This window comes from Corvus brachyrhynchos, unplaced genomic scaffold (genome assembly GCF_000691975.1).
Source record: "Corvus brachyrhynchos isolate BGI_N302 unplaced genomic scaffold, ASM69197v1 scaffold340, whole genome shotgun sequence".
NCBI lineage: Eukaryota > Metazoa > Chordata > Aves > Passeriformes > Corvidae > Corvus > Corvus brachyrhynchos.
This window is the reverse complement of record NW_008235987.1, coordinates 157298-175974: the sequence shown is the minus strand read 5'-3', so window position 1 is coordinate 175974 and position 18677 is coordinate 157298. Positions and strand designations below refer to the sequence as shown.

Genomic DNA, 18677 nt, shown 5'->3' with positions numbered 1-18677 from the left:
CAAACCCCACAAAATACAACATGATATGGATATAGTTCTAGGTAAATTGCATTCATAAGCAGTTTCCCCCAGTAAAAATTATTCTTACCTTAAATTCTATGTAATTTCGCAAGCAATAAATGGGAAAATAGTGACCCACATAGAATGAATTTTCAGTGATTCCCTGTGACCACCAAGGTCATTCCGTGGATGAAGTTTTGTGAGATGTGTAGCATGTTGGTATGTCTAAGATATGATCAGAGGAACTAATTCATATGGATTTCATGAACTTGTGCAGCACCTTTTTGTTAAGGAAATGCCAGTGGTAGGTCATGACAGGTTCCTCATGCAGTGCAAATCCTGCTTTCTTTACATGACCTTGCTAGGAATAAAGGAAAAACAGTTGGAAAGAACCTTGTTCTTTTGGCCAAGGCAGTTTTAATTAGCACAATCACTTTTAGTGGTAATGTAGAAACTGCCATTATGAGATTTGTGTTAGAGTAGTTGGGGGTGATTGGTAATTATCTGCCCAGAACTTGTCAAGCACAGTGGTCTGTGCTGCCAGGTTTTGCAGGGGGAGGTCTGTAAGAGGTGGTTATGGACCATGACTGGTGCAGCGTTGTCTGTGAGCTGCTATTGGCTGAAAGGTGTCAGTGGGTGAGGGAGGAAAATACCAGCTTGGTCTTTGCCCCAAGCCATGTGGGTGTGATCTGTACATCTCTCCTGGGACTCTGCAGCAATTTCTCAGCATTGTTCCATCCTCTGGATAGCTCCCAAAACTGCCACTGAATAAGGTATTACTTCTGATACATGCAATGCAATATAAACTTTCAGAAAAAAATAAACGAGGAAACTTTAATAATAGCATAATTAATAATAAAAGCAGAGCAACAATGCTTCTGACTAAGACCTATTGTGTATCAGTAGAAAGTGCTTGTCAAGCACTGATTTATTTTTCTTTTAAAGTCTCAGCCAACTTAATTTGACTATTTGAGATTCTTCTGCCATCTTCTTCATTACTCTTTATATGATGCAGATAGCAGTGGGGCAGCAGTGTGCTGCACAGGACAGTGCTCTTAGTATTTTTTATACCACCTGCTTGTGACAGCTGAGGCTGAGACAAGTCAATGTTTCACTTCTCCGGTATTTCATCAGCTCTGAATTTGCAGTAGGGTGAAAAACGCCACACTGGTGTGGAACTGACTTCTGCTTCCTCTCATGCTGTTAGGGAATAGGGAAAGGATTACTGTCTACTTTGCAAATGAGTTTTGTACTTAAACAAATGTTGTTTTGGCTTCTGTGTTCCTATGGATCTCTGAACTCCATTCAACATTTCATAGGGTTCCTATGTAGCTTTAGATTCTCTCTAGGATAACTTGATCAGGCTAAATTAATTAGAAGGAGAAGAGAAACTGGCTACTAGGGCATGTCAAGCTCTAAGAGAAAATGTACAAGATTCAGTTAAGTAGAAGCTTGGTAAATTCATAATGCAGTTAAGTTTCTTGACAGCAAATAAGTAATTCAAGCTTAGGCTTCAGTAGAGCTATTAAACCTACAGACTGAAGGGCAGCTGCATTAGCAAGAGATGGTCTAATCCAAATAAGAACTCAAGTGGCAGGACCTGAAAAATCTGGCTTAGGTGGTAGATCAGGTTGGATATTGTTTTTGTCCCTGACCCTACAGGTACTACTGTTTCACTTATCTAAGCCTTCAACGCTAGCTTTGACTATTGTACTCCCTGTGCCTGTAGTCGATATAACTGTGAACCCTCTGCACATAAAGTTTGTACCCCCTAAATACGTACTGAAATCTCGGAGTTTCAGTCTTTGTTTTGATGCACTTTTTGTCTTTAAAATTTTTAAAAATATTTTTCTCATATCTCATTTCATAACCTATTTGTCAGAGAAAGGCAATTGGCTTTCTTTTTTGTCAGGTGAAATACCCCAACTTTTTCTTGTGTGCCTCTGAAAATAATTTAGATATGAGAATCCATTTCCCCTCAAACCTGAAGACTGAGCATCATTTTCAGCATCATTCTACACTCAGGGTACTGCCTTTTCCTCCCCCTACTCCATTAAAACTAAATTGTGTGTATCTCCTTAAGGGCCTGTGAAACAGAAACAAAATAGGTCATAACCTTGCCAAGGTGGCAGACTACAATTTTTTGATTAAACAGGATGATTAGTATATATTGCCTAGCCTGAAAGTAATCCCTTGTTCATGCAGGTGTGCCCAATGTGAACAGTAATTGGCTTGGCTTTGCTCATGTTGTAATTGGGCCTCCAAGTTCACAATCACTGGTTAGTGAGCCATGGATCATATGGACAACTTTGCCTTAGTAACTGCAAGGTTGGCATCTTCTAGCATGGCTGTTGAAAGTTCAGGTTGAAACTTTTGTCCATTAGCATGGTGATTTGTAGCTGGATGCACAGAGGTGGGTCTGTGTTGCAGTGCCAAACTGAGCCATTTTCCTGCCCTTGTCAGGAGTGTGGCAGCCTCCAGCCATGCCATGGACAGGGGTGAACAATATAAGGTCTGTCTGCTTTCTCCATTGTGCTTGTTAAGAAATGCCTTGGGATGGAGGAAGGGACAAATATATCTTAAATACTAATTCTTTATAGAAGGGTGTCCACTTAACATTCTCAAGCATAAGACCTCTCTTGAATTTTAGGAGCCTTAAGCCAGCTTGATTGTTCCTTCACACTGGTGATTCTGTGATGAGACTGTATTTGTGAGAGGAAGGTGTGATCTAAAATCTCTCTGTGTGGGTAAGAAGATAAGCCAAATCTCTCACTCAGCCCCAGTTCTCATGTGTTGGAACTGGCTGTTTCACCTTTTGGACTTTGTAAATTTTCTCTGGCACAGTGAGCAGGAGAATGACTGAGCTTTCTGATATTTTTGGGAAACTGTAAATGGGAAGAGATCAGTTAAACAGTTTGAAATTCTAGGATAATGAATATTTAGCTTTTTTACTAGAAGAGGGGGGAATAGACCAGAGAACTCAAAATACTTGACAGCTTTAGCATGTATGCCTATGCAAGGGAAGAAGTGGACTATTTCCACAGGAGGTGGGAGAGGTGGTTTCAAGTTCCCATCTTTAAAAGAGGCATGTGTAGACCTGCATCTGGTTTTGTCACACCTCTCAGAATTTATCAGGTGGAAAAGACAAATGATAACATAATGAAGTAGGAGACCTTGAGCAGGGAAATGTTCATGGACTTGGTTCCAACTTCCCACATATTTTTAGACAACCCTCTCTGTTAAAATAGAGATTTCATCCTCCCCCAACCTTTAGCTCATGGAAGACAGTTAAGTTTCGTCATACTGTAAGAAACTAGTAATTGTTAATGTGGATATATCAAGATCTTACAGTTTTCCAAGTACTGCTGCATTCCTTCTGCATTGAAAATGTGGCCTACTAAAACGCTAACAGATATGACACATTTTCTGTTAGTGAGGAAGTCACTGACATTGCTATTTTTTGCATGCCAGAAGGCTGTTCTAATACAATAAATTTAGTCCCCAGTATTAAAAACAGAACATGAAGGGTTAATGAGCATACAGGAGGCAGAGTGTAATGGGAGCTTACAGAAACTGCCCTCACCCAAAAATGCAGCATTTTCAGTCTTTAAAATACAGCATGAGGCATTTAATTGCATTTCTTTTATTTCAAATGCAGGATAATTCCCTGAGTAAGCAGTTTTTTACTTAAGTAAAACTTTTCCAGAACGTAATCATGTGGAACAAGTTCACGCAGCTGACAGTGAGCTGGAGATGACACATTCTTTGGCCCAGGGAAGTAGTGGTCTGGCAGGAACTCTTGGACTGTTCATTTCCAAAGCTTCACCCTGTACTGTCACCAGCCTCCTTCAGCACTGCTGTCTCCCCCACCTCTGCATCTCCTCTCTGACTGATCTCTGCGGTTTGAATTCCTCTTTGACTGTGCTGCCATGAAAGGGATTTTTCATACTTGGTCTTAAAAAGTAATCCATGACCTGAAAAAGCAAAAGGGGGGAAAAAAACCCAAACCAATATCCTGAAATGAGATGGCGACAGTGGTAAACAGAATACCTAATTTCTTATAAAGAATGGGTCCTCACAGACTGGAAACTGAATCCTGAGGCTTTGGAAGCAGGAAAAATAACATACAGAGAAGGAAGAGCAGTCTTTTAAAATGGTACCATAAACTTTTAGACAGCTATGTATGTCTGTTTTAACACTTACCTACACCCCATAACGTAAAGATTAAAGTAATGAATATACATGGCAGATGAGAATGTTTGCTTGATGCCTGGTAAGGCTAGATACACTTACCTGGACAATCTGCTGTCTCCTTGAATGCTCTTTTCTTACAGCATCCTCGGCACATATTAAACACACATTTATTACCCTGGGTTGGGATAGCAGTATAAAGAAGCTTGTGTCAGTAAAAATGAAAATTATTACTGTTTACTATAATAAGTAGCAATACAGCTCTGCACTTTCAGATCTTCGGGAAAAAAAACATGTACTCAGCCTAATGAATATGACAGCATTGATGTCATATTGGGGGCTATCGACTGTTTGCACATAAAGAACAAAAAAACTCCAACCAACCAAAAAACAATCCACATTCAACTTGTGCAACCCCCATAGCCTGTTGGGCAGCCTGAGTTACCCACTACAAGCAGGCACAAACCATAAACCCTTTGCAACAAGCATGAGCACATTTGGTGCTTGTGAGCTTGCTCTAGTTCCCTGCAACATGAAACACAGTGCCTGACATATGCCACCATTTGCAGCTATGCCTAAAATATGTTACAACTAGAATTACTTCCCTACTTGCATCTTAAAATACACCTGTGTATTAATTAAAGTATAATGTATGATCCTTAGGGGACAGCAGCAGCTGAGTCTTGGCTAACTGATGATGTGGCTATACGAGCCTTGGTCTCTGGGGTGCTTTGCTCACACACATTTTAGAAAGAGGGGTGATGTTGAGCGTGGCTCCCTCCACCCCAGTTAAAAAATCCTACATGTTTAGGGAGGCTTTAGTTGAATTCCTTCTCCTTCTTCTTCTCCACACCCCCCCCACCCCATTTCATGACATAGCTCAGACATGCATAATCTAGGGGAAGAAAATAAATTACAGGCCTAGCTGGAAGATTTCAAGGGCTGCCTGCAACATTACAGTGATGCAAGAGCAAAACAAAAATAAGTCTAAGCCCTGCTGCAGACAATCCTGGTTTATGCACCAAGCAACACCTGGATTAGCTATGAAACAGGATGGCTTTGAAAGCAGCCCAGCCCAGTGCTCAATGTTTTCCCTATAATGAACACAGCAAAAAAACCCCTATTTTCTTCAGTAGCTGCAGCTTCAAATTGAGCCCCAGCTGGCTTCCACTGCTGCACTGCAGTAACAGTGTTACAACAGGGAGCAACATCACATGCTTGTGTTGCAGGCTCCCCCACCCTCGAGGTGTAATGCTAATTTTTAAGCTGGAACACAAAATTACTTGCATTTTACACCCTGCTTTACAGGTATATTAGCAGCAATAAATACACTCTGCTCACACAGCTCAGCAACACCACCCTGTCAAGCAAACAGCTATGTTCCTCAAGGGAAAAAATAAACAAAAGCAAAAGCAACCCTTTGCAAATATCCAGTATTTGAAATTTCAATACAGAACCTGTAAACCAGCTGCCTCATTTCACATTGCTAATAGTGAAAGCCAATGTTAATCTGCTGCAGAGGCAGAACAGAGGATGAGAAGGTGCTTATGCTTGTTTTGATAAAGGCAGAGATCCAAACACAACACAAACCAGAGCTGCACATACTGCCTGACACTTACAACAGGCTGTACTGGGATGACAGTTAAAGTATTTTTATTAGTACATTAAGAACCACACCAGTTATTCAAATTTTCACTTTGCAGAAAAACTCCACTCACCACTAACCATTGTAAGAGGGGGTTTGTTTTTCATTTCACAGTAAAATACACATCATACATGTGTGGAAGTTTGGAGATTTGTTTCCAAGATATCTTGGGAAGTTCAATTAACTCACTCAACTGTCTTAACAATAAACACCCTCCGCAGCAGTAAGACTGCACTTTTTTTGGAAAGGAAGGCAAATTCTCTCAAAGAACCTATATATGTTAGCGATTTTTGTGCAGCACCTTCAACCTCAGAGACTGGTTACAGTTAATGGTTAAAAAGCTTTTGCCCAAGTATGGACTTTCCTCCCCACACACACACTTATCAGCAGGACTTGACATGCACCTGGCGTGACTGGGCACTGGCAGGGACCCACCTCAGGATTTTGAATAACGAATAGAATCATAGAATAGTTTGGGTTGGAAGGAGCCCTTAGAGGTCATCTACTTCAACCCCCTACAAAAAGAGCAGGGGCATTTTCAACTAGATCAGGTTGCTCAGAGCCCTGTCCAACCTGACCTTGAATTTTTCCAGGAATGGGGCATCCACAACCTCTCTGGGCAACCCGGGCCACTGCCTCACTACAAAAAATGACTTCTCATCTAAGGTATATCTAGTCTGAATCTATTCTTTTACTTTAAACCCATCACCCCTTGTCCTACTGCAACAGGCCCTGCTGAAAAGTCCATCGCTGTCTTTAAATCCCCTTTAGGCACTGGAAGGGGCAGTGAGGCTCCCCAGAGCCTTCTCTTCTCCAGGATGAACACCTCCCACTCTCTCAGCCTGTCTCCGTGCCAGAGGGGCTCCATCCCCTGATCATCTTTGTAGCCTCCTCTGGGCCTGCCCTAACAGCTCCATGTTGGTCTCCGGCACCAAGGGCCCCAGAGCTGGATGCAGTATGCCAGGTGGGGGGTCTCACAAGAGCAGAGTAAAGGCACAGAATCCCCCCAACCCTTGACCTGCTGCCCACGCTGCTTTTGATGCAGCCTAAAACACAGGTGGTTTCCGGGCTGTGAGTACACATTGCTGAGTCATGACCAGCCTCTCATTCACCAGCATGCCAAAGTCCTTCTGGGGAGAGCTGCCCTCCGTCTGTTCATCCCCCAGGCTGGATTTGATACCCAGATTGCCCTGACCCAAGTGCAGAATCTTGCGCTTGGCCTTGTTAAACCTCAGAGGTTCCCACAGGCCACTGCTTGAGCTTGTCCAGGTCCCTCTGGATGGCCCACTCCACTCAGCTTGGTGTCATATGCAAATATGCTGAGGGCACTCTTGATCCCACTGTCCACATCATTGATGGAGACACTGAACAGTGCTGGTCCCAATACAAACTCCTGAGGGACACCACTTGTCACTTATCTTCATCCAGACATTGCACGATTGACCCCTGCGTGGTCATTTAAATTCCATTTAACGGAAATGCTTTTATGGACACTTGTACTGACTTACCTTAGGGTTTCCACACTGATCACATTTTGCATATTTGGCTGAGAGAGAGAGAGAAAGCTGCTTTCAGCAATGGTATTTTTATGTGGAAGAAGTTAAAAAAAAAAAATCAGGACCAGACAAAGCCTGGTGCTTTTCTAGCCAGAGAGTCTTTTTGAAATAAAAATACAGTACCTCAAATAACAATCCTAAGGTAAAGATACTTTGAATTTTTAAGTGCCTCTAAGATAAATCCAAACATAGAGAATTTTAATCCTTGAGTCAAGCATAAAACAGGAGGACATCAGCTTGAAATTCATACAAAATTTCCATTTCAAATGCTAGTGACAGCTGCAATTCAGTTTGTAAACAATTTTAATCTTTAAAAGATGCTTAGAGAGAATCAGTGACCTACTACTTTGATCCTTGTTTCCTTTACTAGTGAACATTATTTGAACCACATTGCCTGCTATTGAAATTTCCCAACAATTCCCCCTCTTTTTCAAGAATTTTCTACAAATACACAAGCAAGGAAAATTCTTAGTAGCAGTTTATGTCAAAGGTGGTATCAGCAACTCTCCATACATTTATGTCAATAAATGGAACTTACGTTTTAAAGATGGATCAAAGCTTTTATTTGGATTTCTTAACTTCTTTTTTTGTTTATTCTTGGACAGAAGCTCAGAATTTCCATCTTCCTCTTCTTCCAGAGCACGTTTTCCTCTCACACCTTTCTCAGTTCCACTGTCTCCATTCTCCCTGCATCTCTCCTTTGGCCTGAAACAGTGACTTTCATTGTAAGGTGGCTGGAGGGAAGAAGTAGCTGTTCCCTGACCATTATTTTGGTTTACAGAAATCTGGGTAAACCATAAACCTTTCTGTCATGGCTACAAGGAAGTGTCATTGCCCTTAGAAGTGGGATAGAAAAAACTAACTTTTTTGGTTAACTCTGGCAGTTAACAGCAGACACACTATCAGATATATCAGTTGGAAAGCCAATTAAAGTTGGCCAGTGTAATTAGGCACCTCTTATTCCTAGGTTTTACTTAAAAATTTTTTAAAGTATTTACTTAAGTATTAATCTTGACACACTTGTTCTCTTCTTCAGCCCAATTTTCAGCAGAAGGGGAATAAGCTATCTGAAAAACTTGTCCATACATTACAAGCATTCTTTATAGAACACAAATTAGTTCTCATCTTTGCTACCATAGCAGTTACCAGCAACATTCATGTTGCATGTAACAATAAAGCACTGTCAGGTAGCATATTCAGTGCACATCAGGTTCTTGTTCTGAGCTGCAGTGGGATTCCTGATTTTTACTTTCCAGAGAGAGAGAAATTTGAGGAGGATCCAAAGGAGAAGATGCAAACAGTGAGCAACATCCCCACAAACAACGCAATAACTAGGAAAAAACCAAACTAGAACAAAAATAATCCGAAGTCTTAACTTCCTCAGAAAACTGCATTTCTATTAATACTTTAGTAAAAAACACAGCTGATTTCTGATGTGGCTGTCTTTTAGCGCTACTCAAATCTGTTTTGCAGAGAACCTAACCTTTAATGAAAGCTTTGTTAAGACAGAGAATTTTTTTTTTTTTTTTTTTTTTTAATGAATGTAAGCTCCTAGAACAGAATCAATGTCTGATACTGATGGTATGGGTGGGAAAGGCCTATGCGTACCTGTAAGTATCAAAATAGGTAACTCACCCTGGCCTGATGTATGGCTGACAGATCCAGTGGAAAAAAGGCAATCCTTCTTTTGGCTTTTCTCCTTCTTTCTGATTAGCTATTTCTTCCTGCAGCATAGAGTTACAGTCAGTTTTCCTGGAGTTGTCAGGAAATACACTAAACAACACTTCAAACTCCAGGAAATCACAAACTGAAATTTAAGCTAACAATTACTGGCAGTTACATACAGGCAAAAAAACCATCTACTAAGACAGATGAACTGAAGCACATTTGTAACTCCTAAATCAACTTTATCCCATGTAAAGTTGTCCAGGCTTAAAGGGGATGCTACTGCAGTAAGCTACCAATATCAAGGTTAGTAAGGCACAAAGCGGCAGAGAAGTGATTAATGGATGTCAACTGCATGACATACTTGGTACATTCCCACCAAGTGCAGGCAGTGCTGTTCTGGGAAATTAGGGCCTATCTTGGTACCTGGCATCGCAGTTTCAGCTCCCTGTTGACATCTACAATACCCTCTAGAGTCTTCACTTTTGCTAATTCTTCACGCAGCTGCTGGTGAACTTGAAGCCTGAGGCAAATCCCAAACATCAAGTTATATTCAGACTGAGATCAACTAAAAATAACTTTATAAAAGCATTTTATACACTTTCCCCAATGCATTTGCCTTTGGTAGAAGCTTATATTCTTCCTTGTAAGTCCAGAGAAAAGCACACATATCTCTCTTCTAGATAAATACTTGGCAGACAACCAAGGTACTTTGACATAAGCTAACACGAATGTACATTGCATCAGCTGCCTCTCAGTAACTGCCCACAGCTATGCTCTTATTCCACAATATATGCCACAGCGCTTTGCCTCACAATGAACAAGAAGATAGTTAACTTGTGTTTGCCATGAAGTGTGTGTATGCATATGGGCAATTTCCACATCGCCACTGGTGTGCTGTGAGCTCATGCCCTGGCTGATCTTGTGGCAACTCGTTCATTCCCCATGCGCCGTTTCCCAGATATGAAGTGAAGGGTAAAGGCCTCGGCCCACACCCTCTCCAGCCAGATCCAGGAAAGAAAACCTTGCAGCATACTCATTCTGGCCAAACAAATCCTTGTCCAGAAAACTCAGACACTTACTAAGCAGAATGAGCCCTGAAAACATTAGGAGTTCTATGGAGATACTCACGTGTGATGCCAGAGCTTGAAGAGATGAGCCCTAACATAAGACAATGGACAAGGGTACTTCCTCACTATCTCCAGATACTCCTCCGCCATCTCCCACACCAATGGGTTCCGACCCTCAAACAAAGCTGGGTTATGAAGATTACCTTCTAGGGAACAAAAAGAAATACTCAAACTTTCATTTCAGGATTGAAAAAAAGGCCAAAATCTCTGCTCTGCAGTTTGATAATCTCTTTTGTGATTCTGCAGCCACAGACACATCACCCACATACTCACAAGAGGAACACAGGGTCCTTGAAAGTCTAGCCTGACCTCAGGATACCGTATTTCAGTATACAACTCCTAATTGCGCCAAACAGCTCATACCTAATTACAGTTTCTAGAAAGGCATGTAACCTTGACACAAAGACAGTAGACCAATTAGTAAAGAGAGAAATCACTGCTTTTGTTGCCCAGTGGTTAAATACTAATATGACAGGTGTCTTGCCTTATGCCTGTACTGATATTTGTCTGGCCTAAGTTCACAGATACAGCTTCTCACTGTTCTTTTCTCTACTGGCTTCACAAGCCTTTTGTTAACCAGTATTTTCTAAAACCAAGATTCTACAACCCCTCTTTAACTGTGTGAGTGATTAGAAGCTCTTTCTGATGCCTATCCTAGTTCTTCCTCTAGGAAGTTATGTCAATTCTTTCTTGTCCCAACCCAACACGAACCACCTGCAGGAATATTAATCTGCAGATGCACTTAGTTCATCGAGAACTATTCAAAAACTGTTCCACTGATTAACCGATGCCACAAAAATATTCCAGAACAACAGGAGCCCCATATGCCTTTGTCAAGTAATTAGACTTGAGCTGTCTAGTCAATGGTACTGCAAGTCCAACATAACAATTCTTACAAATTTTAAGTGATTCCTGGTCCTGGTATGAGATGGCCAGTTTAAGAGGAGGGAGAATGTCCACTCAGCTGTCAAGCACAGCTGTTCACCAAGTCAATCTGATATAAATTTTTAATAAACATATATGGGGCTGCTAAGAGAAAAAGAAACAATTTGTAGTCCCATCTGTTATGAGTAAAAGTTCATTTTCTTTACCTGCACTCATGACGCCATGTACTCCTGTCTTACGGATACATTCTTCCACATCTCTGAGACACTGGATGTTTCCATTTGCAAATACAGGGATGTTTACAGCTTTTCTATACCAGCGAATAAAACAGATGCATAAAATTGAGAATTAGAGTCAACCCAGAAATTCTCCTCCTGTCACACAAATTTGTTTGCTCTTCAGTGCCACTGTACACTCTGCTTCAAATCCAAAGTGTTAGCAGGAATCCACTAAGACTGGTACTGCTCACTAACCTTACAGCTTGAATGTGCTCCCAAGATGCCACACCAGCAAGTGGTCCTTTCTGTTCTTTAGTACGGCCATGCACAGTCAGCAGCTGGAACACAAAATTACATTTACTTTCCACGTGTATGAACTACTGGAATAAATCCACGGACAAAAACTTTCATTCACCCCCTACGCTGCCACTGAGTTCCTGCTGCTATTTCAACAGTGCACAGAGTTTAGCAACACAGAAAGATATCAGCAGTTTACCTACTGTGGCATGGTCTTAGGCTCCTTTCATCTTGCTACTCCATGGCATGATATGATTGTATCACGGGAGAACCTACAGATTTCCTTTTGCACTGGATTCCATTTGTGATTTGCTTTAGAACTTGTGATATATTGATCTAGCTTTCTCCTCAGTAGAAGGTCCAAATACTGTCAATACTGTCTCTAACTACATACCATCTCTTCCAATTTAACTGGAGTTAAATCCTAGAAGGCTGCCTATTTCTTGTAGTGATACCTTTCGATACCCTTTTTTTCCTACAGTACTGTGGATTTCATGCATTCACACTGCCTCCTGCAGCACTATGTGAAGATTGAGATGCTCAACCACAGTGAAGGACGCTGCACAGTGCAGTGATTACAAGAGACTCTGATGTCATCATGTCTTCTGTACCACACTACTGACCTGTGGCCTAGGACTGCAAACACACAGAATCTGTCTGCGTCCTGCTTGCTCTGTCTGCAAAGTAATGCAGCCTATTCATCTCCACAGTATACCAAGAACTGGTCATCAGATACTTTAAACAAAGATACGTGGCCAATGCAAGAGTAGAGGGAGCAGCTGCCTTCTTACCTGGCAGCCAGCTTTCTCCAGCATCTGTGCATACTTCACTGTCTTGTCAATGTCTGGGAAAACGCGGATTTTGCATGTGATGGGAACAGAGAGCTTCTCGTTAGCCAGTAAAACTGAGAAAGATTGAAAAGACAGGTAAGTGGGCTGCACAATGCTATGAAAAGTGTCTGCTCTCCTCAAGATCTGATACTGGGTGTGGTATGGAAAAAGCCTGAGAAGCTAATGCTATGCAGTTCTCCCAGCTTAAAAAATCAGCAGTGTCCTCTGCAGTCCTTATTGCATAGTTTAATCACATAACAATAACACAAACATGAAGCACAAAATCTGCATCCCAACAAGGTGCCATAAAATAGTCACCCATTTAATAGCCGTAACATTTCCACTGCATCAAGCCTTCACTTTCAAAGACGACCCCCTCACAATTTAATTATTGATACAAGTTCATTACCATCACAGGCTATTGTACTCCTCCAACATTAACATTTGCTTGTCTACCTTTCCTACAAAAAGTGCTTCACTTCTTTGCAAATTATCACCCAAATAATCATAAGTAGAGTCTTATCCATGGCACACAAAGGCTTATCAAGTGAGGTAGGCTGTGGATGCAATCAAGTAGTAAATGTAGGTTATAGAGTCAGGGTGAAATCTAGAACAACATGTTAAACTCCCAGTCTTACACAGTTCATGGAATCACAAAAATACTAAAAAGAGAACTAACAAAGAGAGCCAACCGGAAAACACTGAGTAATGGTGTGACTGAAATTCTCTTCTCTTCCAGAGCTTGGACGTACAATGTAGGAAGGTCTTCTAATCCAAATCCTACGAGCTCTAATGATAGGTACTTCCTATCACCCTTTCAAAGGAGCAAGCAAGGTGTATACAGTTGCGAGCAGAAAAGAGTGTTCCACCATTTTAAAGGCGGCGGGGGAAAGAAGTAGGAAGAGGACAGCCTAAGACAGCTCTCTTACTAGACAGCCTGGGTTCTCACCCAACTTGATGATCTGGGTTCTCTTCATACCTTGAGGCTGTTCTGATTTGCATATTTCTCAACAGTCACATTACATGCTGGGCAAGGAAGCACTGTCTATCTTCCAGGCTCTCAGCAGTGTCTTTGTGCCAAACATCACTCAAAATTCCCCAGACTACCAGGGATGCAAACAGAAATAAGACTCTCTATCTGCATGGTTCCAGCACTTGCTTTGAAGTGGGGTGAAGGCACATTCTCAGTTCTACAAAATGACCAAAACCTTGCTTTGTATATCAGTTCCAAATGTACTTCTTAAAAAAATATGATACTGTTCACAACAGCTATGGATAGCCTGAAAACAACCTAAACAATTAGGAGAAGAAAGGCATAATTTGCTATGCTGTGGACAGAAAGAATACATGGAGTTGATCAGAAAGGGGCAACTGTGAGGGGCAACTGTGGCTTCAAGCAGAAACATGACTCTTGGCACCTGAGAACTTCAAAGTTAAAAAGTAAGGCACTGGGACTTCTACTGTTTCTAGCGTTGGAGAGCCACTAAGCTATCATATGAGACTGGAACTTAGTTGACTCTCTTTCACCTGCAGTCTGTTTCAGGTACGAAAGTCTTTTAGCAGATCTGGTATGAGTTTGCAGTGGGATACCACCAAGTATCTTGACGGTGCCACTGGAATACCTTAAGAAATTAAAAAAAAAAAGGAAAAAAAAAAAAAGAATGCAACCACCCCTTCAAAACCCAAGCACAACTCTGCCCAAAGAAACATGATGCACCTCCTTTTCCCCAAAATCCCTAACCTCCTCTCAATAATTAGTTCATCCTATTCCCTCTCTAAATACTTACTCATTCTCTGAAGAAGATCCCACTCCTCTTGCAGAAATGCTCCATAGTGACCTATGATAAAATAGCATATGACAGACTTGTGCAGAAGAGTAAGATCCTGAAGCACAGTTTTCATAAACACTCACAAAGAAAGATCCAGACACTCATACGCCTCACTGGTAGAAATAGAGTTGCTCTGTCCTGCCCCAACTGGAAGAGTCGGATCATTCTGTTCACCCTAGATTTACAGGACAGACAAGGACAAGAAATCCCCGTGCCCTACTTTCACTGGTACTCCCAAAGGCTGATATGTTGACACTGGCAGCTCAAAGTCCAACTTCTAAGGGTTTATACCAGATATTTAATAAATCCCATTAGGATAAAAGATGATCAGACTGAAAGATCTATTTGCACCACTGATCATTTCCTATTAGTCTTTGAAAGATATTTTAGAAGAACAATGGGCAGTTACTGAACAAATCTTTTCTCAACACCTTAACTGATACAAACTTTTCAAACACTGGTTCTGGTTTTCAAACATGCGGTATCTAAGGAATTCAGCAGGTGTCATCCTCTTCTACACTATTGTGAAAAAACTCTGTGCAAGAACCAGGGAAATAGGAGATCCTAAGTGTCTGAATGATGTAATTTTAAGTGCAGTTTTTCAGAAACAGGCTGTTTGAGCAACTGAAATCAGAAAGAAAATCAAGCTCTTACTAAAGATACTGTTTCTGAAGGATATTCTAGACACAGGAGCTGTCACTTAAGAGAAATTTGAATTAATTATACCTAATTTTTGGTTTAGGTACTACAAAGCGTTACCTGCTACCCTATTGGGTGTAACTGACTTCAGCAGTACTGCAGCCCCACCCCAAGGCTTGGTTTGGGCCTCTTGATATTTTACTGCCAACATTCACATTTGAAACACCATTTGCTATTTCTCTGCTTATCCAGGGTTCAGATTTGCACGTACCTCTCTTTGCAATCATCTGGGGGCAACCCAAATTTAGGTCTATGGCATCACAGTAATCCTGAGCCAACAGTGCTGCTTGAACAAACACTTCAGGATCATTGGCACAGAACTGTGAAAACCAAAGAGAAGTGGAATAATCAGGCAATAGCTTTCTTCAAATACTGACAGCATGTTACGATGTAGTTATGAAGCAACTACCTGCTACAAAAAACAGGCAAATATGCACAGTTAATAATACCAAACACTATTTCTCAAAATGAAGAAAGGAAGCCATGTGATGTAATCCTTTTGGACTTCAGTAAAGCATTTGATACTGTTTCTCACAGGATCGTTCTGGACAAAATGTCCAGGCCACAGCTGGATAAACACATAGTGTGATGGGTGAACAACTGGCTCATGAGTGAAGGGCAGAGGGTTATAGGGACTGGGATGACATTAGGCTGGTGACCGGTCATGACTAGGTTCCGCAGGGCTCCATCTTAGGCCCAGAGCTCTTTAACAGCTTCATAAATGACTTGTAGCCTTGCTGAGGATACTAAATTGGGAGGAGCTGTAAACTCCCTGGAAGGCACAGAGGCCCTGCAGAGACCTTGACAATCAGAGCGCTAGGCAATCACCAACCATATGAAGTTTAATAAAGACAAGCAGCATATTTTGAACCCGGGACAGGGTGACTCTGTATGTACGGACAGACTGGGGAACAAGAGGCTGGAGAACAGCACTGCAGAAAGGGACCTGGGGGTCCTGGTTGACCGCAAGTTGAATATGCTCAGTCAGCAGTGCCCTGGCAGCCAGGAGAGCCAGCTGTGTCCCGGGGGCATGAGGTCCAGCATCACCAGCTGGGCCAGAGAAGGGATTGTCCCACTCTGCTCTGCACTGGGGCTGCATCACCTCAAGTCCTGGGGACAGTCTGGGACACCACAATATAAGAAAGATCCAAAGCTATTAAAGAGTGTCCAAAGGAGCCTACAAAGATGGTGAAGGGTCTGGAGGGGCCATCTGAGGAGTGGCTGAGGTCACTTGGCATGTTAAGCCTAGAGAAGAGGAGATGGAGTTATAGACATAGAAGTCTATAACTTCCTCACAAGGGGCAGCAGAGGGACAGCTCCGATCTCTGCTCTCTGTGACCAGTGACAGGACCTGAGGGAACCTCTGGGGCTGTGTCAGGGGAGGTGTTGGCTAGATATCAGGAAAAGTTTCTTCCCTGAGGGTGGTCAGGCACTGAAACAGGCTCTCCACGGCAGTGATCATGGCCCTAAACCTGCCAGAGCTCAAGGTGCATTTGGACAACACTGGTGGGATTCTGGTGGCTGTTCTGTGCAGGAGCTGGACTCTGTGAATCCCTTACAACTGAGATATTCTATGATTCTATGAAGAAAAAAAAAAACCAAACAAAATTTGTGACACTTACCAGCTAAAGATCCTCAATCTTCAAATGATAAAATGAGAAAGATGAGCATTCAAGAGGCAAAGAAATATCAGATGAATATTTTACATGTGATACCCAAGAATAACTGGAAACAACTCTCAAAATCCTCTTCAGAACAAACAGCTGTAGAATTTCAATAGGGAAAGGTGGTGCTTAAGGAAAGAGTTACCCATAATGTCACTGGGTCTGGAGACAGCTCAATATTTTTAGATACCAATAAGCACCACTGCCTCTAAAATGAATTCCCATTAGCATGGAATGTGAAAGAGACACATGGGCGATAGTAAAATGCTCAGTCTAAATGGAATGTAATTAATATTACATTTAAAGCACAGTCTAAAAAGAAAATTAATAAAATAAGTTGATTTGAAGCTTCTTTTTTGAAGAGGACAGACTGTTCTTCTCATTTATGCTTTTAAACAGATTTTCTAAAACCCATTTTGAACAAAAACCAGTGACATCACATCTTTACATAAACTTGAAACAAAATTTAAACTATTTAATACTTCTGAGCAGAAGGTGTTACTTAAACCCTAAAGCCCTCCATAAATTATGACCAACTAATATTTGCTTTCTCTAAGATGACTGAAACTATGGAAAGCTTCCAACCATGCCATGAGAGATGTTAGTGCAGTAAACAAATCTTCAGAGCAGGCTAAGCTCAGATGTACCTCTGCCTAATCTAATTCTGAAACTCTGTGACCAAATCTGTAAGGACTGCTGCACAAGATCAATCCAAAGATTAGTTAGTTCTGTACTTTATGTCCAATAGTGGCCTGTGGGAAGAAGGGCAACACAGCAAGCTCACAGCAACTGATCCTCTTCAGGTAATGTCACCCACGACACACAGCTTACTGAGCTGAAGATCTGTGACATAGCTTTCTATGATTACTTGAATTTCTGCCACTTGTATTTTTCTGTGTCAAAAGAAACTACCTCCTCCAGAAGAATGTACAAGATGCTGAGATTAGCTCAGTTGGTTAGAGCATGGTGCTAATAACACTAAAGTTATGAGTTCTATCCCTGTATAGGCAACTCACTTAAGAGTTGGACTTGATGTACCTTGTGGGTCCCTTCCAACTCAGAATATTCTGTGATTCTGTGAAAGCTGTACTGAGACAGATCAAAGGTCAGCACCAAGATGTCTAGGGAACAGCAGGCGCTTAAAGACTTTGGAAGCAGAAGGTGTGTTTGTTGCACCTAAAGACCCTCAAATGTTTTCCTTCATTCGCTTTCTAAACTCACGTAATCTTCCAGAATCCAGTATATCCCACAGTAGTGAATTCTGCAGTTTATAACTACCACTACGCTTCCTTGTTTCCCATTCATCATCTTCAAGCCAGTAATACTTCCACAGGCTTCTCTTATCTCTCCCCTCAGTCAAGGGAGACACTTCTTTTCCAGGGTAAAGAGTCCTCATCCATTTAACTGATCCACATGTGGAAATCAGTAATTCCTTTGCTCATGACAGCTGTCTTTCCCAGCATTATTCTTCAGCTCCACAAGCCACTTCCCTCTTTGGGATAGAGTGAAGTACCCAAACATCACAAAGTAGTCCAGAAGCAGAAGCAACACATGCTTTGAAGTCTGTCCTATATTCCTTGCATCCTTCCTCTATAGCTAAACACTGAGCTCAGGGTTTCAGAGAACTACTCAAAAAGCTGTGATCCTCGTTGAGTGGTACCAGATCTGGGACACACCCTGACTCTACAAGACCAACTGTAATCTGTCTCTAAAGATGAGGTGCAGGGGACTGAAACCCTGTGAGAAGTCCAGTGCTCCAGGCCCCTGTGGTTACGACAGCAAATCCTATGCTAAATATGGGACAAATAGAAAAACACACATCTTTGTGAGCTAAGTACTGTCAGCGGTATTTAGATGAAGAAAATGAGATTTCAGTCATCCTATATAACCACGTTAAAATGTGGACGAGACTGACTACCTTCAACTCATGCACATTTGGAAAACGCCTGGATTTGTTAGCACGAGTGGGGTGGATGGCCCGGGTGCGTTTGGCAATGCTGACTTGCGTCCTCAGCATTACCCAAGAACGGCACCGCACGGTGAGCGCAGCGAAGCTCCTCCCGGCGGC

The 18677-nt window shown here is 41.8% G+C and overlaps 1 protein-coding gene across 2 annotated transcripts; it reads right to left on the bottom strand.

Annotated features, from left to right (window-relative positions):
• Positions 1-3613: 3613 nt before the first annotated feature.
• DUS1L (dihydrouridine synthase 1 like) lies at positions 3614-18670 on the bottom strand. 2 transcript variants are annotated; one of them, XM_017729803.1, is made up of 13 exons: positions 16568-18670; positions 15157-15265; positions 14205-14255; positions 12379-12431; positions 11546-11628; positions 11279-11382; positions 10189-10333; positions 9484-9580; positions 9028-9116; positions 7931-8097; positions 7345-7382; positions 4294-4369; positions 3614-3974 (listed from the first exon to the last, which is right to left on the bottom strand). In XM_017729803.1, the coding sequence occupies exons 2-13, from the start codon at positions 15170-15172 to the stop codon at positions 3823-3825; spliced, it is 1071 nt and encodes a 356-aa protein (XP_017585292.1). In that variant the 5' UTR covers positions 15173-15265; positions 16568-18670; the 3' UTR covers positions 3614-3822. The 2 variants fall into 2 exon arrangements, with proteins under 2 accessions (XP_017585292.1, XP_017585281.1); XM_017729792.1 differs by having other exon boundaries at positions 12379-12491; positions 16568-18669.
• Between the last annotated feature and the right edge of the window lie 7 nt (positions 18671-18677).